The sequence below is a fragment of the Carcharodon carcharias genome, chromosome 7 (genome assembly GCF_017639515.1).
Source record: "Carcharodon carcharias isolate sCarCar2 chromosome 7, sCarCar2.pri, whole genome shotgun sequence".
Classification (NCBI taxonomy): domain Eukaryota; kingdom Metazoa; phylum Chordata; class Chondrichthyes; order Lamniformes; family Lamnidae; genus Carcharodon; species Carcharodon carcharias.
In genome coordinates, this window is record NC_054473.1 from 146,136,795 (window position 1) to 146,158,772 (window position 21,978).

The following is a 21,978-nucleotide window of genomic DNA, read 5'->3' on the forward strand; positions in this document are numbered from 1 at the left end:
CCCTTCTTTCCAACCAGTCACCCTCACTCACGCAGCAGCCCCCTCTTCTCAAACACCCCTCCCCCCAATCACAGACTCAGCAGTCCCCCTTCTCAAAACCTTTACCCCCACAAATTCACTCAGCAGATCCTATTCCCAACGCCCCTCCTGGCCCTACCTGTAGAGACTCAGACTCTGCTGCTCCCCGACTACCCCATGCTTGCCAAACTCAGTGAAGACTTGGGCTCAGTTGCTCCCTCTATCCTTGCCTGTTGAACCCCACGGAGACTCAGGCTCCACTGCTCCTCACCCCTCTGCCCGCAGCCTGCTGAACCCTGCGGAGACTCGGGCTCTGCTGCTCTCTCCCCCAAGGCTTGCCAAATCCTGTGGATACTTGGGCTCCGCTGTTCACCCTACCTCAGCCTGCCAAAACCTAAGGCCCCACCTAGCGGCCAGCAGGAGAGTGCATCTTCCTGGTGGATGAGTGACGGCAGCTGGGTTCGGGCTGCAGCAAGGTTGAGTGGTGGCTCCCCCGGGTCCTGCTCCCAGCCTGGTAACTGGCAGAGATTTTCCAGGCTCAGGCTTTCTCCTCCCGACTTTGGCTGTGATGGAGGCAATGGTAGCCGAGGGGAGGCAGAGGATGGAAAAAAATGAAAAGGCTGGAATTCCATTGTCCAGAGGCTGGCAGCCTCCTCACACAGTGGGAAGTCGCCCTATGCTGATGAAAATGTAAAATGACCCCTAATTGGGTCTTTGCATATGTAAATCAACTGCCAGCCTCTTTGGGACAGGCAATCTTCCTGCGTTCAGTCCTGCCATCAGTAAAATGCCCTGACAGCAGGACCGTGTTGCAGAGCTGATCCGATGGGACAATTTTACTAGCACCACCCCTCTCCCCCTGAAGTTGGTAAAATCCTAGCCTAAAAGTTCATAACTCAGCACCATAGGTGTACCTAGACCATATGGTCTGCAGCAGTTCAAGAAGCCAGCTCACCGCCACCTTTTCAAGGGCAGTTAGTGATGGGCAACAAATGCTGGCCTTGTTGATGACGCTCACATTCCAAGAACAAATAAATTAAAACTACAATGCAGCAGCCATCACGTTAATGTTTTAACATTTTCTGGAACAGATTATTATTGGTTGTTTCAGAAACACCGTTTGCCTTACAAAAATCCCAAATACTGCAAATGCTGTATGAAATAAAGTTCATTGCTATCATGCTTTGAGATATTTCACTGCTTCAATATTAACACATTTTAAAGATTGGTTTTTTTCTGTAAAATGACATCAATTAAGATCCCAAATACTTGAGATCAGAAAGAATTTATGTAGCAAAGTGGTTTTTATAGGTTGCTTTACAGTTTTCATATTTTGTGCTGGTGAACTCCAGTAGCTTTATTTAATTTGGCACTACTCTGAACAGATGCTAGAATACAAACATTTTTCTTCCTCAAATTATTGGATCCAAGCGAACTGCCAAACAATGATATGATGCTTTTACTGGCTTATACAATCAGCCTCATGATATGGATCTCAGCTTTTGACACTGGGTTTAAATGCTCTTGCAATTCAATATTTTATCATTTTTCAAATACTGCAATTTTGTGCAGAATTTTTGGTACATTCCATTTGCTTTCTAAAATTATACACCAAACATTGATAGCCTGCTAACAAGGCTAGACAATAATAATGTATTCTGTTCGGACCAAAATTATTAAAAGTTAATCACCTGCTTATTTCCAAAAAGGTTTTGAAAAGCCAGATAGCTCACCTTATAGGATCTCTTCATTCCTTTGAGTGATGTGCATTCTTTATTTACAGCCAAATTTGTTCAGCGTGGGGACAGATTTAAAAATATATAAATTCTAAACAGGGAGTTATGCTGAGCGATACTTAGATATGGCAGGATTCTGAAGCAAGTGGGAGAGTGGGTATTGTAGTAACATGGTGTTCGGGACTGTAAGGGTTAATGTGGGACTGGGGAAACGGAACCGCCCACATTATACTGTCGAGAGTCACATGAGAGTAGTAGAGTGTAGTAGTAAGTCTGAAAGAAGTCGGCATGAAGATAGCACTTAGGACTGTATATATGCATATAGTTATGTATTATTAATAAATAGTTATAAACCATACGTGCCTCTAGAACTCTTCGTGAGACAACATACAACCTCACAACAGATATCGAGGGCCAAATTGATCAAAATATACATAGGAGGCAGTTTAATTGTGGGCCAATGTAGTGCTTGAATGGGGAATGAGAATAGGTACAACAGACTAAGGAAAATATGCAAGTTAAGTGATGAACTGGGCATATATTGTACATGTTGTGTAGGTGGAAATTTGAATTGGAGTTGCCAAAATGATTAAGGATAAGAAAGTAGTTCAGATGTGAAATTCGTCCATGAGAAGACAGGTCCAGACAGAAAGAAAATATTAAATTATGTTATTTGAAACCAGCTAACGGCACGTTGGGTTCAGTGATGGTAAAGACGAGAGCCTGGGGTAATTGAGTAGTGGGAGCATGTTCTGGAGGGCGGAGGATTAGCATTGATGGATGTGGATTCCCAGGTGTGCAAGTAGTGAGACCGCTTTGGAATTTGGAAGTAACAAAGGGGAATCTGGGATGTGGGAATATTGGGCAAGGAGTCATGGCATCTTGAAGTAAAGTAGGATTGGTATTGGATATGGAAATAAGTATACATGGTCTCTGAGTGCAGAAGTATTAGGGAAGTGGGTGCTTAGGTACAGTACAACTAAATAAGAGCACGGTTTCACAGTAGTGGAGCATAGAAAAGTATTTCATGAGGATAAGGGTCTTGTGGGATTATGGGACTAGGAATTTAGCTTTATGTAGGAGAAAGGGTTGAGTTCTGGCTGTACTATAGAGGCATGGGTGGTGAACACTATGAGGTGGGGGACTCAGGACAATATAGTTCATGCTTTAAAGGACTAAGATAGTCTCCCATTATAATTTTGGTTATAAGACTTCACCCCAACCTGCCCACAGTTCAACTGTATATGTTTCAAAACTGTGTAAAAGTCCTTAATCAACTTAAAGCTGGTTCCCAGTTCATGGTACCAAATTGTCTTTACGAACATTTCTTGAGCTAGTCAATATGGAAGTAGCCCCTTTAGAGCCCTTCTGGTCAATCCTGCTATAAGTTTCTTAAGACAACTTACTGTGCTTTCACAGCATTATTTTCTACAAAAGGTCAGTAAACATATGGACAAACTTAAGGCCAAAGTGGGTTGTAATAGCAGGAAGAGTGGGATAATGATGTTTTCATTTAGAGTTGTCAGTGGGTCAGAAAGCATGATAGAATAAAGAGGTCAGGTGAGTGGAAATGCTTATGAGAAGGAAGACCAGAGAAATCATGTCTATGGAGCAAATAGGTCAGGCACGTTGGTTTAAATGATCATAGGGGGAATTTCTACCACATTTCCAACTCATTCGCTTGGTCCCTGACAGTGTCCAGCTCTTAGGTCAATTCCCGCTCCTGTCCCGCAGCCTAAATGTCATTTACATCAACTTTGGCCAAGAGGTAAATATTAAAATGAGGCCATGGCGTTAAATTGGCCCAGGCCTTTTTTTAATTCACTCATGGGATGTGAACCTCAGTGGCTGGCCAGCACTTACTGTCCATCCTGATTGCCCTTGAGGTGGTGGTGATGAGCGGCCTTCTTGAAGTGCAGCAGTCCATGTTACCTCACGCCTATTAGTCAATGGGTGACTGCCACCAGCACCAAAACCAACCCTGGTTAAAATTAGAGCTGTCGAGACCAACAGCAGGTTTTCATGAGAGACTAAGTTTTTGAAGTAAAAGCATTATTGAAAGTACTTATGGATGGAAAATACATTATGACTAAGTTTAACTGTGTCTTGAAATATTTAATTTTCTAATTTCTTTTATTTATCAAACATTATTTCGGACATTAAGATATTTCATTTCAAAGATGGTACTTTTCCCCAAAAAATTGTTTTGAGTGATTTAACTGGTTCACGTTTCTTTTATGGGTAAATCCTCCTAATGGTCATTCATGATTGGTTGTTTTCATAAAGCCTTCATAATGTCTAATTGATAATTTTCTAATCACTTTATTTGTTTTAATACAATCAACAATGACTGATGGAAAAAATGCAATAGTAAAGTGTGGTCTGCATGTAAAATATGTATGATATGACTCATGGATCCCCTGTAGCACTGCTTGTGACAAAGTGGAGATATGCCCTTTCTTTCAAGTCTCTGTTGTCTTACTTTTGTTACTTTTCTCTCTCCTTGTATTTCTCTCTATTCCTTTGTTTCTCTTTTTTCCTAATCTCTCTCTCTTCTCACTCACCTATCTGTCTCGTTTGCTCTATTCATTTAGTTAGGAAGAGGTGGGTGGTGTTGGGTGGCAGGGAAAGAAACTGACAAAGGCTGCAGACCACATTTTCTGGTGGTGGATGTGGGCCACTGGTTCAGGGAAGAATCAGCTAATGAAGGTAGTGGCTAATGTGTAGCTGGAGGTACCCAGGGTGTGACCCTTATTTGTCAATGAAAGGTATGGTCCACTCATTCATATCAGGCACATTTCCCTATATTATAACATGGCTATATGTCAAATGTACTTAATTAAGTATGAAGCATTTTGGGACGTCTTGAGGCCATGAGCGACACTCTATAAAATTGTATTTCTTGTCTCAATCCAAGATCTTTCATGTGAAATAAGGGGAGAAATGAAGAAAACGGAAAAAAAAATCCGCTTTTCCTCAATACATTTTCCATTAGTTGAAAAACAATGGGCAATAGCATCACAAATTTCTTCAAGACTACCATTCATTCCATTTTGCTGGGGAGAATCTTGTTGGAGCAAATTGAATAATATCTGTACGTTGTTCAGGTGAGGTGTTCTGGTTCAAAAATTGTGAAAATGACAGCTTAAGTACATGATGTTAAGAGATTTGGTAAGAACTTACTAACATTGCAATTTACTTAAGAAAGGGCCAAAAAAGAACATTGACAAACACTAATCTGGCAAGTTCACTAATTTCTTGATTGATCAAATTGATTCAAATTACTGGATAAAAAAAGCCTAAAATAAACATTAATTTTAATTTTTATAATTAAACATGCTTGTTTCCATCTGCTCACTTTTATTACTGAAGGTGAAATTAATTCTAAATGAAAGGTCAAAATGTACATCCAGATATTAGTGCTTTACCTTATCAGCTTGACGCATGTAGCAGTAGAGAATTCCTCGCATGCATTTTACAGCGCAGTATTCCAGTTCATGAGTCCTTCCCTTGTCATCGTCAATGCGCCTATAAACGGGAGATAAATTTTCAATTATGTTATGTCTCATCAAAATAAAAATGAAATACTTTTAGCAATTTGCCCAGTCCCAATATTTTAAAATTAAAACAGAAAATTATCATTGGTAAATATTCACATCTAAATTAGTGGTGCAAATTAATTAAGCAATTAAAGCAGTTCTGTTGTCCTTTTCCAGATGAATTATTCAGTTCAAATGGATTTAAAACAAATCAGCATTGTTGTATCAGAGCAAGCATGAAAGACTAGTGTCACCATGAAAAACTGATCATAAAACAACTATGAAACATGAAATGCAGTATTGGAGTTGTGCTCATTGATTTTGTTTATTGAATAAAAAAATACAGATTGGCAATCTGAGGAATGATTAAATGTCATAAAATAGTAAAATTTCCTGGTTAAAAAGATGCCAGACATCATTAGCACTGTACTGAATCAGAACTACCTTGTTTCATTTGAAACACTCAGACTATAGAGCGAGAGGAAAGGGTGTGTTTAAAATTATGAAAGCATGAGACAGGATAGACAGATACAGACTGCCTACTTCCTCATGTGCAGGAGACACATTGACACAGGCCAGCTGAAATTAATACTCTGTTTCTATGTCATAACTTCTTTCTACGTACCCGGTTACATTTTGATCCCACATATAGATATAATTTGCACAGATATTAAAAATTAAAAGTAAAGTACAGTATCTCAAATCCGGCCGTCCAAAAACCAGAGTTGCCCAAAAACTGGACATTTTTAGATTATGCCACACATCAATTTTAATTGAGTTAAAATTAAAGGAAAACTCACCATGACAATTTGGCTCAATGCTGCACTAGTGAAGAGTGGCACCTGACTAGTTATATCCTTCGCTGCTTGCATGCCAGTCTATTCCCACGCTCCACCAAACCCGGCTTGACCCGAACCGCCCGACCCAAAATCTGGCAAGATCTGAAATCTGGCATGGCCCCAGTCCCGAGGTTGCTGGTTTTCAGGCAATGTACCTGTATAGCGGCCCTTTGATGTTGTCCAGCAAGGTGTTAAGAAAAGCTGGAGAATGAGAAAGGCCATTGTATTTGGACTGTCCAATAGATTATCCGCAAGAAGTTAATATCCATAGGCCAGAAATTTTCGCTCCTAGGACGGTCGCATGCTGGGCCCGTACAAGCGTAAAATGACGCGTGATATTTTGGTCGGCTGGCACACGCGGGAGATGGCAGCATGCCCGACAACAATTAAAAGGTCTATTAAGGCCATTAAAGTAATAATTAAGTTCAATTTTTTGTTGCTGTCCAACCTTATGGTTGGCAGGCAGGCGAAATTTTAGGAAACCTCATCCACAGGCAGGATGAGCTTTCCAACAGCAAATAAAAATTAAATAAAAATGTTTAAATTTCATTCATAACATGTCCCTGCTCATGTGACAGAGTAACATGAGGATCATGTTTTTTAACATTTTAAAATTTTTAATTTTTAATTTTTTAAATCTTCAGCTCCTTGATGCAGCTCTGTGCCTCAGGGAGCTTTTCCTGCATGCACCCACGCACATGTGCAAACTTGCGCGCTCACCCTCCTCCATCCCCACACTGCAGCGCTCGTTTCATGCTGAGCAGGCCTTAATTGGATCGCCAGCGAGAACTCACAGTTGGCTGTCGGCTTCTCGACTGCTCCCACTCGCCCCCGCTGAGCCCGCCCAACAAGGACAAAATCCTGGCCATAGTAATCTTCCAGATTTTGAATTCACAAAGCATGAATCCTAATGCTTTCACTCTAAACAGAAATGTTTCTACACCTTTCTGCAGCAAAAATGTTAAATCACTTCTTTAATTAGTAGCTTCAAATCAAAGTTAGCAATTGCTGACTGAGGAATTGTTTATATTTCCTTTTGTTCCTGTTTTTAAATTTTAAATAATGCTCTCTGTTCTAAAGACTTGGATTTAGTACAAATAATTTTGTAACTTCTATTTTATCTACTAACTTCATTGTTTATTCTTTAGTATAATAACTGCATCAAATGACAATGGAATGCTGCACCATGCCTGGGCAAAAATAATTAATTACTGTAACTGATTGCAGAGCATGACAGCTAATGAACACCCTGTTAATGGGAATATTTACTCCAACAATAATTCATATTTTAGTTGAAAAATTGCTGGTCAAACGAAACTGAATTCCTGCTTTGCAAGTAATTTCTTTTGCAGAATTACATCTGATCACTACTGCAACAGAAAATATTTTTTGAACATAAGTAACATTCAGTTTCATATTCCTGTAAGTACAATTACTATTTGGGCTGATTGGTAACCAAGTTCAAATAGGGTGGAGTCTACATAGCCTTCTGTGATTGCCATACATCTAACTCAGCACTAAGGTGCTCAAAGATGATTAAAGATGGTTTTCAAATCCAGGCCCAGTGGTTAAAGGCATATATCCTAACAAGTAGGGCCATTAAGCCCTATGCCAATATGACTGGATTCATGAATCCCTCCATTTGAAACAAAATATTCAAAATATAATCTAAGCATATATAAAATTACATACAAAAATGAATGGTCGTTAGTTTCAAAGCCTAGTCAAAGATTTTGTGGAATGAATGCATGTAGCAATACATGGCAAAAGGATGATCTTTGCATGTCACCTCTACATGTTTACACTGTAGCTTTTGAAAAATCTTTTTTGGATCTTGCACCCAATCCATCACCAAGATCACTTATTTCACCTCCTGAATTCTTAGCTGTAAAAAAGTTCATTCATAGTTTTAACAGTTTCAGGCTCAATATAACCTCCTTACCAACACTTTTATAGAAAGATTATATTGTGTTGAGTAAAGTGGGCAAACAGGTATTTGACTAACATTTTCAAACCCAATCAACATTTTTTCTTAAATAACTGCACAAAATGTGGTCTAATTTCAAAAATCATTTGAATTTTATTATTCGGTAAAAACATAGGAACAAATTTTGCCACTGACAGTGAAATCCTGCCACTGGGCCCAAGATCAGAAACCAACCAATCTTCAGCTGGCAGTGGGGCTTGGGCAACCAATGAAAATAGCTGAATTATCAATATAGCTGTGTTCTTTCATATTGTTTCTGGTTGAAATGGTTCAGTACTGTTCTATGTTGAGCTGAGATTCCTGGTGCTCTGGATTATTATCTGATTTCCCATCCCTCCCGCCACTGTTAATGGTCTGGCCGAGATTAGGGGTGTGGGGGCATATCCTGTGACCTGCCATTCAACAACATGGTATTGTACATAAATGAAAAACTTCTCCTTCATGGAGCTTATACTACCATTATCTCCAAAAGTTACAACATGGCTGCAGTAAATCCAAGTTCTGTAACTTTACACATTATGACTCATGGAAAAAAATCAAGATAACAATCTTTGATAAAAGAAAGAGAAGAAAAGCTTGCACTTCTATAGCAATTTTCATGACCTCAGGATAGCTTAAAGAGCTTTGTAACATATTAGCTGTGAAGAGTAGTAACAGCTATAATAAAGGGAAATGTAGTAGTCAATTTGCAAACGGTTCCCACAAACACAGTAGAATAAATGGTCAATTAATTTATTTTGTTGACGTTGATTGAGGTAATAAATATTGATCAGAACTGCGCATTGAGAAACATATAGGAGAAACTGACCTCTATCACGCCTATTGGTTGGTTAAAAAGTTGGAAGGACCAATTTCTCAACATCTTGCATGCCCGCTCTGCCCTGGAAGAACATCAGCTCTCTAAGTGCTAGCCAGAGACAGCAAAATGTCTGGGACGTCTGCTTAAAACTGGCAACAGGCAACCTGAATATGCTAATTAGGCCTATTGCCTGCTTTCTGACCCTAGTACCAAATTCAACTTATACTAAGCTACCCAGGCTTGTTGTCAGCAGGATTTGGAGCAGATCACATGACCCCCTTTACTACTCCATTTTACCTTAAATTAGACAGATAGTTCCAAAACATAACAAACTTAAAAGCTTCATATTTGTAATCAGTGATCGGTTTTGGTGTATGTCAGATCAGGAAAAGTAATGCCTGTATATCTTCAGTAGGGCTTTCAAATACACTCCCAGTTCATCTTTCCTTTCATTAGGACCAAGTCTCTTTTGATAAAAACAAAAAACTGCGGATGCTGGAAATCCAAAACAAAAACAGAATTACCTGGAAAAACTCAGCAGGTCTGGCAGCATTGGCGGAGAAGAAAAGAGTTGACGTTTTGAGGACTCGAAACGTCAACTCTTTTCTTCTCTGCCGATGCTGCCAGACCTGAGTTTTTCCAGGTAATTCTGTTTTTGTTCTCTTTTGACTTGCTTATCCATCCTAGCTCAACTAATACCTAGTAGCGTGTGCACAAGCTCAATGTTGAATACATCTTAAGATCAACATTAGAAAAAACAAACGGTAATTTGCGTTGGTCTACTCTGATTTTATCTTGTGCATTTTTTAAAAGCTTGCTACAGACTTGGCACATGGAGTCACATTTTTTTACCAAATATAATCTATCACAGGAATTGTTTCACATATAACTTCAATGAAGCATGTGTGACAAGCCAGGAAATTAACTTCAAGTACAAAAGTGCTTACTTCATCAATAATCATTTGCAAAAGGCTTCATAAGTATAGATGTCTATGCAAAATAAGTGAATACTGCTGGTATAGGTTAATCAAAAAGCTACTCTTAATTGCAGTGTTTTTTAGTCTAAGGAATATTAAAACAAAGTTATTTAGCTATGCATGGAACAGTCAACATAATATTAACAGAAATGATCATCAAAAAACATATTGTAACAGTTCAAGGCTTCTACAAAAGGCATGTATTTAATGTCACAAAGGATTATATATCTGTCATTTGCAATTTGAATTGTCAGCTTTATCATTTGGGTATTTATTTACAATATATCTGGTAACCTGCTGGTTCGCTTTGCAGATTAAAAATGTAGTAGGACTGAAGAAATAAATGCTTCCACTGAGTTGGATATGTATTATTCAGTTGTTTTTAAAAAACAGTTTTCTAGAGTTCAGCACAGCTCCATCTGTCTTGCCGGGTTATTCTACACGTTCCACAGACACATAAGAATCTTGAGTTATTGGGTGCAATTTTAACCTTGAGAGTGCATGGGTTTGCGTGCATGTGCATAGGAAAAACCAGGAAAAAACATTAGCATATTGCTACTTAAAATTAAGAATTCTGGAAGCACCCCAGCTCAGAGACAGGCTTAAATGGTCTGGTTGCCAAGGGGGTGAGGGTGAAATTCAAATAGAAACCTAATGAAATCAAGTGACAGTTTTCACATCTGTACACAGTAACTCACAGAAAGGGGACAGAAGTTTTTTGAGACAGGGAGAGAGTGACAGATCACACACTGCTGTGTGGAGCAGCCAAGCTGCTGCTATTGTGGGGAAACAAAATGTTTGTAAGTGTTTGTTTTCTGTTGCAAAGCAAGGAAACAAAACAGACAGGGCTTTTGGAGGTTTAAGGAATAAGGAGTTGCCATGATGGGCCTTGCTGGCGGAAATGGGATCTGGAAGACTGAGATTGAGTGGAATGACTTTGAAGGACACTGGAAGTTGCAACCTAATGCAGCAGTGAGAAGCGAGCCTGTTGGAGAGTCGGGAGTAACATTGAACTTGTTTTTGTAATGTTACACATCTGCCAGAAGTGTAGTGTACAGAGAGAGGGGTTGTAAGGCGTTATCTTGTTTGCATTAGTTAATGTGGAAGTACCTTTTCTGTAGTTAGGTGTATTAATTGCTATTAGTTGTTTGAGTATTGTTGATTTTAGTTTCTATGGGGACTGTAACTATGTTGAGAAGCCAGCTCCAATCCATTGTCTCCTACATTTAACTGGAGTACACTGGATTGTTTGCAGAGAGATGGGTTACTTATTAACATGTGCTAATCACTCAATTGAAGCGATAATTCAACTGACTGCCAAAGTTCTATCCATGACTCTCCTGGGTTTCCTGAATGTTGCCAGTGAAAGCAAGACAAAAATACAAATGTTGATTCAAACTCATGGAAACACTGCACAACTGCATTCTCACCTATTAGTGCAAAAGGATTTGGTCATAATAATTTCTACACTTTGCAGGTTTCCTGAATCACTTCTGGGACCAAGCTGGCACCTTGGTTCCCTTAGATTGGGCCTTGCACAAGGAGTAACAAGCTCAGCACCTGTACGGCACCTTCTTACTGTTGAAAGACCTGAACCTGGACATCAGAGAGGGGACCATAAGCAGCAGGAGCATGCTGTTCAGAGACCTGCAGTTGGATAGCAAAGAGGGGAGCAGCAGAGAGATTGTATGAGGCACTATCCACAACACAGAGCCTACAGGCAGATGCTGAGTTTATTTGGTATGCAAGAACAACAGTGTGTATTGTCGTAGCAGAGATCTGCAACCGTTAGAAGACTTGCTATTTGCTGGACCTGGTGGTCACATGTTAGCCTGTGGCTACCAAAATCACCAGTATTCTCAATGTTTTTTCCTCTGGATCCTGCAAGGAAACATATACAGGATATCTAAATCGGCAATCCACAAATGCATGTGAAAGGCAGCTTGTTTACCATTTGACAACTGTGTTAACACCGCTTGTGGTGATGCCAGTCAAAATGAGGGAGTTTTCTGGCTGGCTTCCCACAGGTACAGGGCATCATCGACAGCATATACTTGGCAATCTGGGCACTCTCAGATCACTGAGGAATATTTGGACTCCTACTCTATAAATGTGGATCTGGTGTGCAAACACAAAAGGATATCTCTGCAGATGTGCATAAGCTCCCCAGGGAACTAAGGGCGTGGGGTGATGCACTCAAAAGGACAAAGGTGAATGTGCAACTGTACTCACCTTTCCTGAGCCGGTTAGGTTATTAAAGCACTGAATCCAGGTGGATGATACAGTGCTCCTAATGCTGACCTCCAGAGCTATTTCCAGCCATCTCTCCATATCAGCAGGAGGTTTTTTCCTCCCATTGCTGGAGATGAGTTTGTATCCCTGTCCACTCAGTTCCAGCAGCACATCAAAGGAAATGTCATTAATGTGGGGTGCAGTCTTTGATTGTCTTGACTCTATACTAACAGTTCTTCCTCTTTTGCTTCCAAAAGAAGCTCCTGCAAATTGCATCTTTCAGTTGGCTATTTAAATACGTCCGTTGCCACATAATCAATGATAACCCAGAAGAAAAATGATAATAAGATGGCTAGGTTAAAAAAACAGTCAGACACTAAAATTACTTGTGGATTTCCAACATGATATCAGATACCTGGTTCTCAACAAGTCTCTGAGTTAATATAGGGGCCATTGTGCTTCTTAATAAAGTGCTGTTAGGGAGGGAGTTCCAGGATTTTGACCCAGTGACAGTGAAGGCATGGTGATACAGTTCTAAGTCAGGATGATGTGTGGCTTGGAGTGGGGCTTCCAGATGGTGGTGTTGCCATGCTGGGTCAAAATCCTGAAGTTCCGTCCCTAACAGCACTGCGGATATATCTAAGCCACATGGATAGCAGGGGTTCAAGAAGGCAGTTCATCACCAACTTCTCAATTGGGGACGAGCAATAAATGCTGGCTTAGCCAGCGACGCCCACATACAGTGAATGAATAAAAAAAATCTGCTATCCTTGTCCTAGGTGGTAGAGATCATGGGTTTGGAAGGTGCTGTCGAAGGAGTCTTAGTGAGTTGCTGAAGTGCATCTTGTAGATGGTACACACTGCTCCCACTGTGCATCAGCGATGGAGGGAGTGGATGTTGAAGTTGGTGAATAGGGTGCCAATCAAGCAGGCTGCTTTGTCCTGAATGGTGTTGAACTTCTTCAGTGTTGTTGGAACCGCACTCATCTAGGTAAGTGGAGAGTATTCCATCACACTCCAGACTTGTACCTTGTAGATGGTGGACAAATTTTGGAGAGTCAGGAGGTAAGCTACTTATTAAGTAAGTTACTTACAAAGGAAGATGGTTGTGGTTGTTGGAGGTCAGTCATCTCAGATCCAGGAGTTCCTCAAGGTAGTTTCTTGGGCCCAACCATCTTCAGCTACTTCATCAATGACCTTCCTTCCATTATAAGGTCAAAAGTAGGGATGTTCACTGAGGATTGCACAATGTTCAGCACCATTTGCAGCTCATCAGATACTGAAGCAGCCCATGTCCAAATGCGCAAGACCTGGACAATATCCAGGCTTGGGCTGACAAGTGGCAAGAAACATTCACGTCACACAAGTGTCAGGCAATGACTATCTCCAACAGGAGAGAATCCAACCATTACCCCTTGATGTTCAATGGTATTACCATCACTAAATCCCGCACTATCAGTGTCTTGGGGGTCACCATTGACCAGAAACTGAACTGAACTAGCCATATAAATACTGTGGCTACAAGAGCAGGTCAGAGGTTAGGAATCCTGCGACGAGTAACTAACCTCTTCACTCCCCAAAGCCTGCCCACCATCTACAAGGTACAAGTCAGGAGTGTGATGGAATACTCCCGGCTTGCCTGGGTGAGTGCAGCTCCAGCAACAATCAAGAAGCTTGACACCATCCAGGACAAAGCAACCCGCTTGATGGGCACCACATCCACAAACATTCACTGCCTCCACCACCGATGCATAATAGCAGCAGTGTGTACCATCTACAAGATGCACTGCAGGAATTCACCAAGGCTCCTCAGCCAGCACCTTCCAAACCCATGACCACTACCATCTAGAATGACAAAGGCAGCAGATAGATGGGAACACCACCACCTGGAAATCCCCCTCCAAGCCACTCAACATCCTGGCTTGGAAATAGATTGCCGTTCCTTCACTGTTGCTAGGCCAAAATCCCGGAACTCCCTTCCTAACAGCACTGTAGGTGTAGCTACACCACACAGACTGCAGCGATTCAAGAAAGTAGCTCACCACCACCTTTTCAAGGGCAACTAGGGATGGGCAATAAATGCTGGCCCAGCCAGCGAAGCCCACATCCCGTGAATGAATAAAAAAAACTCTCTGCAGAATTGCCAGCCTCTGACCTGCTCTTCTAGCCACAGCATCTACATGGCTGGTCAATGGTAACCCTCAGGATGTTGATAGTGGGGGTTCAGTGATGTAATGCCATTGAATGTGAGGGGGTCATGATATAATTCTCTCTCGTAGAGATTGTCATTGCCTGGTACTTGTGTGCCGTGAAGGGGTAGAGGTCATGGGTTTGGAAGGTGCTGTTGAAGGAGTCTTAGTGAGTTGCTGAAATGCATCTTGTAGCTGGTACACGCTGCTCCCACTGTGCATCAGCGGTGGAGGGAATGGATGCTGAAGGTGGTGAATAGGGTGCCAATCAAGCAGGCTGCATTGTCCTGAATGGTGTTGAACTTCTTCAGTGTTGTTGGAGACAGTGCTAACAAACATGCTCTATGGAGATGGAGAAGGTAGGATGCCAAAGGTTCTTCGGCTGTTAAATTGGGGGACTTCAATCTGGCTGTAAAACATAAGTGGTCACGGAGGGGCTGGGGGGCAGTAGCAAGCTACTGACATTTTCAGCACAGGTTGGGGGCTACAAAACTATATCTAAAGGAGGAGGAACAAACTGAAAGCATTTAATAGGAGTGCAGGGTATGGTTTTGATAGAAAATACATTTATAATAGCCAATTTGTGTTACTACAGCATATCTATTAGGAATGGTAGCATTTATGTGGATTCCAAAGATTAATTTTGCTTTTCTTGTCAGCCATGAATTTTATTTTATGGAAGAGGTTTAAGAAGTGCATTTTACCTGAAATTCTGAGAGTAAGTTTCTTGTCCAGAGGAAGTGGGAATTTCTGAAGCGCAGATGGAATTCTCACTACAACAAATTAATACTTAAGGGTTTTGTAGGTAGATGATGAAGAAATTACCTGGACAATCAGTTTTATGAATTCTAAAGTGTAATATACCTCAACAGAACTAAGAAATCAAACTTCTTTTCAGGCTCTGGGTTATTTTCAACTTATACATTTTTACACTGACAAACAGTACAATCTAATGCTTTTGGTACTATTATTATGTTACTTTTGTGAAGCCTGTAACAGTACCACTGAGAGGCATTTCAGTTTTGGTGATTAGGACATAGGAATTTTCAAAACATTTTTAAATGAAATATGGGTGACACGTTGAAGCCTTTTAACTATATGAAAAATTTATGTTCTCCGCTCCCATTTCTCTTCAAATTTCTTTCCTGTGTTAACTCAGTTTCAAAGCTGCTGGTCAGACTTTTGTATCTTTGCCCAGGTGACCATTATTTATATGTAATATTTGACTTAAATTTTTGGCAGGTCATATGTCATGAAAATGTAATAATTTTCATATTATTATTGTGATTTATTGTAAAGGTATTTAATAGTGAGGTTTTGATTAATTTCTGTGTATAGGTGTGTGTGTGGGTTTTAATTGAATTGCAGACAGCTAGCTTGGGTGCTTTGATGTATCAGAAGACAAACTAGGTTTGAAATGCTAAATACGTAAACATGGCTGAAGTTTTAGAATGTGAGGTGTGAAGAACATTTGCATTTTGAGATAAACCAGAGTCGTGAATGGTAAGATGTTACATCTAGTCAACAGAGGCTAAGCCAAACAGTGTGTTTATTTTTCCCAAAGAGTACTGATAATGAGTATAATAAATATGGAATATTTATATTATGGAAAAAGTAAAGTTGCAAAGACATATTAGAACAATGGGATTTACATTAAAAAGGGAGAAACATTTATAAAGGAGATGAGGTTATATGTAAGGAAGAAGACATTCTAAGTTCTAATAAGTGTGAAAAGCCTCCAGCCTCTATGTACCAAGCTGCTGCCTATAGGAACTGAAGCTGAGAGAATTCACTCTGAATATCACTGTCCAGGGTATTGTGTGCTTTGCCTGGGTCTGTTGAAATCTATTTTATTTCACTGTTGCCTTAATGGAAGTGTAACTGGGCGGGGGGGGGTCGGATTAATTAGGGAGCTACGAGTTATCTACAAGTTAGTAATTTGTAGACCTATATATGTGCTTAGAATCTTTTCTTTTATTAATAAATGTTTAATTTAGTTTTAGAAAAAAAACTTCTAATACTCAGTGGACTTATTACTACTGAATTCAAGGCAGACAACTAGAAATTAAAATACAAATTGCAAAACAGTTGTGGCAGCTGTTTCAAGTTTCCCTCTGGGATTTGAGCAGCTCAGCATTTACCATCTGTTGTGCCAGAATACATACAATTGTGGTGGTGTTGGTGGAAGGAACAAGTGAAGCACAGTCCAGCTCAATCCCATCCTTATCTGTGCACAAATATACACATTGATAAAGGATTGCCGAAGAGTGATAGAGAGAAAATTGTTTCTGATTCTTTTTTCTAAGCTAGCGACAGTGGGGCCAACTGCAGGACACTTACTACCAGCCCTGTTTAGATCAGTTAACTCAACACAGATTGAGGATCAAATTTGAGACTTTCTTGGTCTCTAAGGTTTAGCTGCTCACCAATTATTTCAACAACATTCAGCTGTACAAGAACTTAATCTACATTTTAACAATGTTACTTAGAATTGTCAAAGCATATAATTATATTTTATTTATACAAGTACATTTTTAAGCCATTTTTTTGGTTGAACACACAAACTATTCAAACAGAATGCAGGCAAAAGGCTACAAGATCTAAAACATGATCCCTATCATCTTCCCCCTGCAGTTGCTGCCTGACCTGCAGTATATTTCTATCTGTAAAGCACAGATGGAAAAAACTGTAAATTTAGCTAAAAAGGCAATGCATTGCTATACTGTGTGGTAAGGTACACCATTCAAAAATAATTGCCAATGTAACTAACATTTCCAACTTAGCATGCACAAGTTTTGAGGTGATTGTTGGTCAATCCCTGATTCACAGTACTCTCCATGCGGCCCGGTTGCTCCTATCCCTAAAACATTAATTTAATGAGTCGTGATATGTGTGAGAAGTAAGTAAATTTTCTAATTATCTATTATTCTCTTGCAAGGGAAGAATTTTAGTGAATAGATTGGAGCATTACCTGTTAAATATTTAACAAGTAATCATAAAATCTTGTTACAGTACACTATGTCAGAGTAATATATTGTCACTGGAAAAGTGTTTTCATTATGTAGTAATTTTAACCTAACTCACTCAGTGAGAAACTGATAGCACTGAGCCATCAATGGAAAGTAAAATCACACAAAACTGATTACATCAGTTTTCTGTCAAGCAGGTTAAGTAAGAACTTACCTATTTGCACAACTAAATGTACAACGTTTGTCAACGGCGCTACTGGCAGCAGAAATTTTAAGTGTTGGTAGAAAATATAACTTTTTTTTTAATTAGGCAGGAAAAAAATTCTGCTCCTGGTCGTTAAAAATGCATCTCATCTTATTTGTCTTATGACGTGTAACTTTCAATTCAAATAACATTCAACGCTGCAACTATTCAATCTCCACAAGGTCAGGGTATTAAGGAACAGTTTAAAGAGGTTGGTAGACAGTACCATTGGAGAAAGGAAACGACTCTAACAATGGAAGCCACAAGGGGAGTTTTGTTATACAAAATTTGCTTCACAAATAGAGTGACATAATCAAAGTGAATTAATTCCATCGACTGTATTGCTGTGTATACATCAGTCTTATTGTTTATCACTTACATGAAAGAAAACATGCTGAAGGGAGCAAAATGAGATACGCACATCACTTCGGCACACTCATATGTACTTCATGTATCTTCTCAATTTTCAAATTTGCACATATATTTTTTTGTGAAATCGCCACTATGGTCAGCAGGTAATTTGACTGCAGTTTTTGCCATTTGGAAACCTGGAAAAAGGGGGCAATGATTATGGCAGTGGGTTAGCAATTTGGAAGTAGTGTAAGTGGAGCTGTAACTCCATTTTTCATCATGAAATGATGAAAGATATTCTGACTCAAATAAATATTGGATCTGTGCATTCATTTGTCTCTGTAAAAAGGCAATTTTTAACCATGAAACAAATAAAGACTGAAGCAGAATATTCTTTCATTTATTTTAGCTAATTCTAGACCAGCACCTGGAACTTTAATTTAAATGGGGTGGAGTGGTGCACAAACATTGCTTTTCCAGTCCCCAAACTATGAGAAAGGTATGGGAGCTACTAATTAGATTTAAAAAAAAGTTAAAACTGACCAACATATGTCTTGCAAATAAAATGCATAGAAAAGTTTGCACTGCACTAGATATTTGCATTCTGCTGCATTAAATAAAATGCAGTGAATACCATTGTATCAGACTTTCAGCTGTTTCACAGAGGATATTTTTAATCTTCATTTTTAAATTATTTTATTGGCATGATGAGATCCTGCGTCACCACATACTATTCACAATTGTGAGGTCTGATAATTTCGCTCTTTGAGGATGCCACAAGATTAAGTATCTGAGAGCAGCTCTCCTTAAGTAAATCAAGGAAATCAAATACAGTATACTAAAGTGAGTGCAAACAATTGCTACAATTGAGCGGTAGTGGAGGCTTGCTGGAGAATCATTGAAGAAGTCATCCATTACAAATCACTGCAATGCTCACATAGGATTTCAAACAACTCTCTATATTGAAGATAAACATTTGTGTGTCTAAGATTACATGTGTCAAATAAAAAAAATAAATCTCAGAACATGGACCCAATAAGGAGTTTCTTATCTGGTTTAAAATGATTGATTAAAAAAAATAGGCAGCCCATTTTAAAAAAAAGTTGCGACAGCCTTAGCATTATCGTGTGGAACAATAACTAAACCCATCAATGGGGCATTTTTTTTTTGAGATGTTATGATTTCAAAGTTTCCCAACCACTTATAACATGTATAACTATGTATGACGACTGTTCTTCAGAATGGCAAATCAGTAGCCTAAAATTCCTCTCTGATTGGGTAGACCATAAAAATAGTGTCTACTTAAGGTAGGTCAACTAAAAGTACTAAGAATCACCAATGAGAAGGGAGCAAATAAAAAGTTTATTTATTCATGTGCTCATACTACTTTCTTACAGGAGTTCTGCACAGCAGGCATTTCCAACTTCAATGATTAGAAAAAGTATGAAAGAATGGCTTCCTTGTTATGTTATAGATTTTCTATGGAATGGCAAGGGTGTCAGAATTAAGACCACCATCACTGAAGGAATGTCATTGACCTTGCCAATTTTCTAGAATGTGAGTAAATACGTGATACAGTGGCGTTATCTGCATTAAAAAGATTGACATTATTATTGCAAAATGCTATTACACTGCTGGAATGTACCATCAATGTAACTGTGAGATGCAGATCTTCAAAGTTTCCTTAATGTTGACTGTCACCCTTAAGGCAGAAACAAGACATGCATAGGAAGAGTGCCTACCAGTACTTTTTTGAAGCTGTCCTCCCATAGATTCAACATATATAATAAAATTATAGTTATACCGTATATGTCGGAATATCAGAATAATTTAGTTAATTGGGAATGCAGTTTATTTCAGGGTCATGAAAAACTGATGGCCTTTATTTTAACCCAACTGGTCCCCAAGTTGTGGGAACAGAGTTGGTAATTTCACGTTACCTTGGAATCAAAAATAATTGCAACATGTATTACTTTGTTTGTTTTATGTAAAACGCTAATCAAATAAAGAAATATAATGCCAACTGTACCATAAGTAGTTCCACTGCCTCAGGAAATTGTGTAAATCAAAGCCACTGCCTGACAGTTGAGGAAATGTGACAAATTGTAATGTTACAAGCATACCTCTCAACCAACCATTTTACTTCAAATACAAAAAAACTATATAATTGAATAGCTCAGTCAAGAAAAGCTGCATTACTGCTGCTCTCTCAAGATTGGAAATTCAGTAACATGTGATGCTTGCAGGCTTGAATCTCAAGCTGATTAAATCAATTCATTTTACAGACAATTACAATCCTGCAGTAAGTGCTAACCGAGTTTTGCCTTTTCAACCAATGTGCTTCACAGTGAGAGGTATGGTTAACATCAAGTAGGTGAAGTTAAAGGTGGAATTATTTATTGGAGGATGGGAAGATTTCTGTACTTATGAGGATGAGGTTCTTTTATCGACAAGCAAAAATCTTTTCCACTTTTGTCACCCAGCATTAGCATCAAACACTTCCACATCATATGTAACATAAGATGACAATATACGTCAACTAAATAGAGAAACAGGGTAGATGATCCTTTATGGACTTAGTTATTGATGTACTTCTGACACTCTGATTCATTCTGCAGGTCCAAGCAAGGCCTTACCCAGAAAGAATTACCTGCTACAATGCTTTGGAAAGTTGCTAAGACAACCATAATTTCCACCAAATACATTTTTGAAAACAAAACTCGAAGCCCCACTTCATCACACCATATCTCACAAAGCTTTCTGATTAACTGGTAACTTATAGGTTTTTCATGTGTTCAAGCAGGACAAGGTGACACAAGCGACATTTTCCATTGGGATAAGCTTCACCTCCCATAGGTGAGAGCCTTATGACTGCACTTTTCAGTATCAGCTTGTCATGAGGAGAAAAGAGGAAAATTGGAGGGAGGTTCCCATGTATTTTGCTTGCCCATTCCTGACAGTGACAGGTTCCTGAGAGAAAAGGAGAAAGCTAATGCATGACAAGGATAACAGATAAAGAGAAATGTGGGAGACCATGAGGGAGTGGAGTAAAAAGGTTAAAATTTTAGAAATAAATACAGAAAAAGAAACAGAATTAATTACCATGCAGAACATGGGATTTTTGGTTCAGCCATTTTAGCGTTGGATTGCTAATTCTTAAATGTCGAAATATTAACAACTCTCATCTATGGAATTAGAAATACTCAGGGTTTTACTCAGTCTCACATTTCTGCAGTGTGATCAATTTTTTGATTGTATTGCATGTATAGTCATCTGTCATTTTCATGTAGGCTCGTAACTAACTTGAAAACGTAACTGAAAAAAAATACAAACAGAGGCATCAGGAGGAGTAGGCCACTTGGCCACTATTGCCTTCTCCCCTTGCTTATTGAGAATCTATCCAGCTCTGCCTTAAAAATGTTCGAAGACTCTGCTTCAACCGCCTAATGGGGAAGAGGGATCCAAAGACTAACGACTCCCTGAGAGAAAAAAATTCTCCTCATCTCTGTCTTAAATAGGTGACCCCTAGTTTGAGATTCTTCCACAAGAGGAAACATTCTTTTCACAACCACCCTGTCAAGACCCCCCAGGCTCTTACATGTTTCAATCAAGTTGCCTCTTACACTTCTAAACTCCAGTGGATACAAGCCCAGCCTGTCCAACCTTTCCTCATAAGACAACGCTCCCATTCCAAATATTAATCGAGTAAACCTTTCCTGAACTGCTTCCAACATATTTACATCCTTCCTTAAATGAGGACACCAATACAGCACACAGTACTCCAGGTGTGGTCTCATCAATGCCCTGTGTAACTGAAGCATAGCCTCCCTACTTTAGTATTCAATTCCCCTTGCAAGAAACAATAACGTTTTATTGGCTTTCCTAATTACTTGCTGTATCTGTATAGTAACCTTTTGCAATTCATGCACTTGGACACCCAGATCTCTCTGATTCAGAGCTCTACAATCTCTCACCATTTAGCTAATATGCTGCTTTTTTATTCTTCCTACCAAAATGGACAGTTTCACTTTTCCTACATTATACTCCATTTGCCAGATCTTTGTCCACTCACTTAACCTATCTATATCCCTTTGCAGC

General features: G+C 39.3%; 1 protein-coding gene across 5 annotated transcripts in view; it reads right to left on the minus strand.

Moving 5' to 3' along the window:
- The window catches only part of phkb (phosphorylase kinase, beta), a 290,351-nt gene that overhangs the window by 200,142 nt on the left and 68,231 nt on the right, over positions 1-21,978 (minus strand). For 3 of the 5 annotated variants that reach the window (XM_041192251.1, XM_041192249.1, XM_041192250.1), the window contains one exon: positions 5,183-5,282. In XM_041192251.1, coding sequence (XP_041048185.1) covers positions 5,183-5,282 — 100 coding nt within the window. Of the gene's footprint in view, positions 1-5,182; positions 5,283-6,093; positions 6,307-17,908; positions 18,078-21,978 lie in introns of those variants that run through there. The other 2 variants (XM_041192252.1, XM_041192253.1) reach the window with 2 other exon arrangements.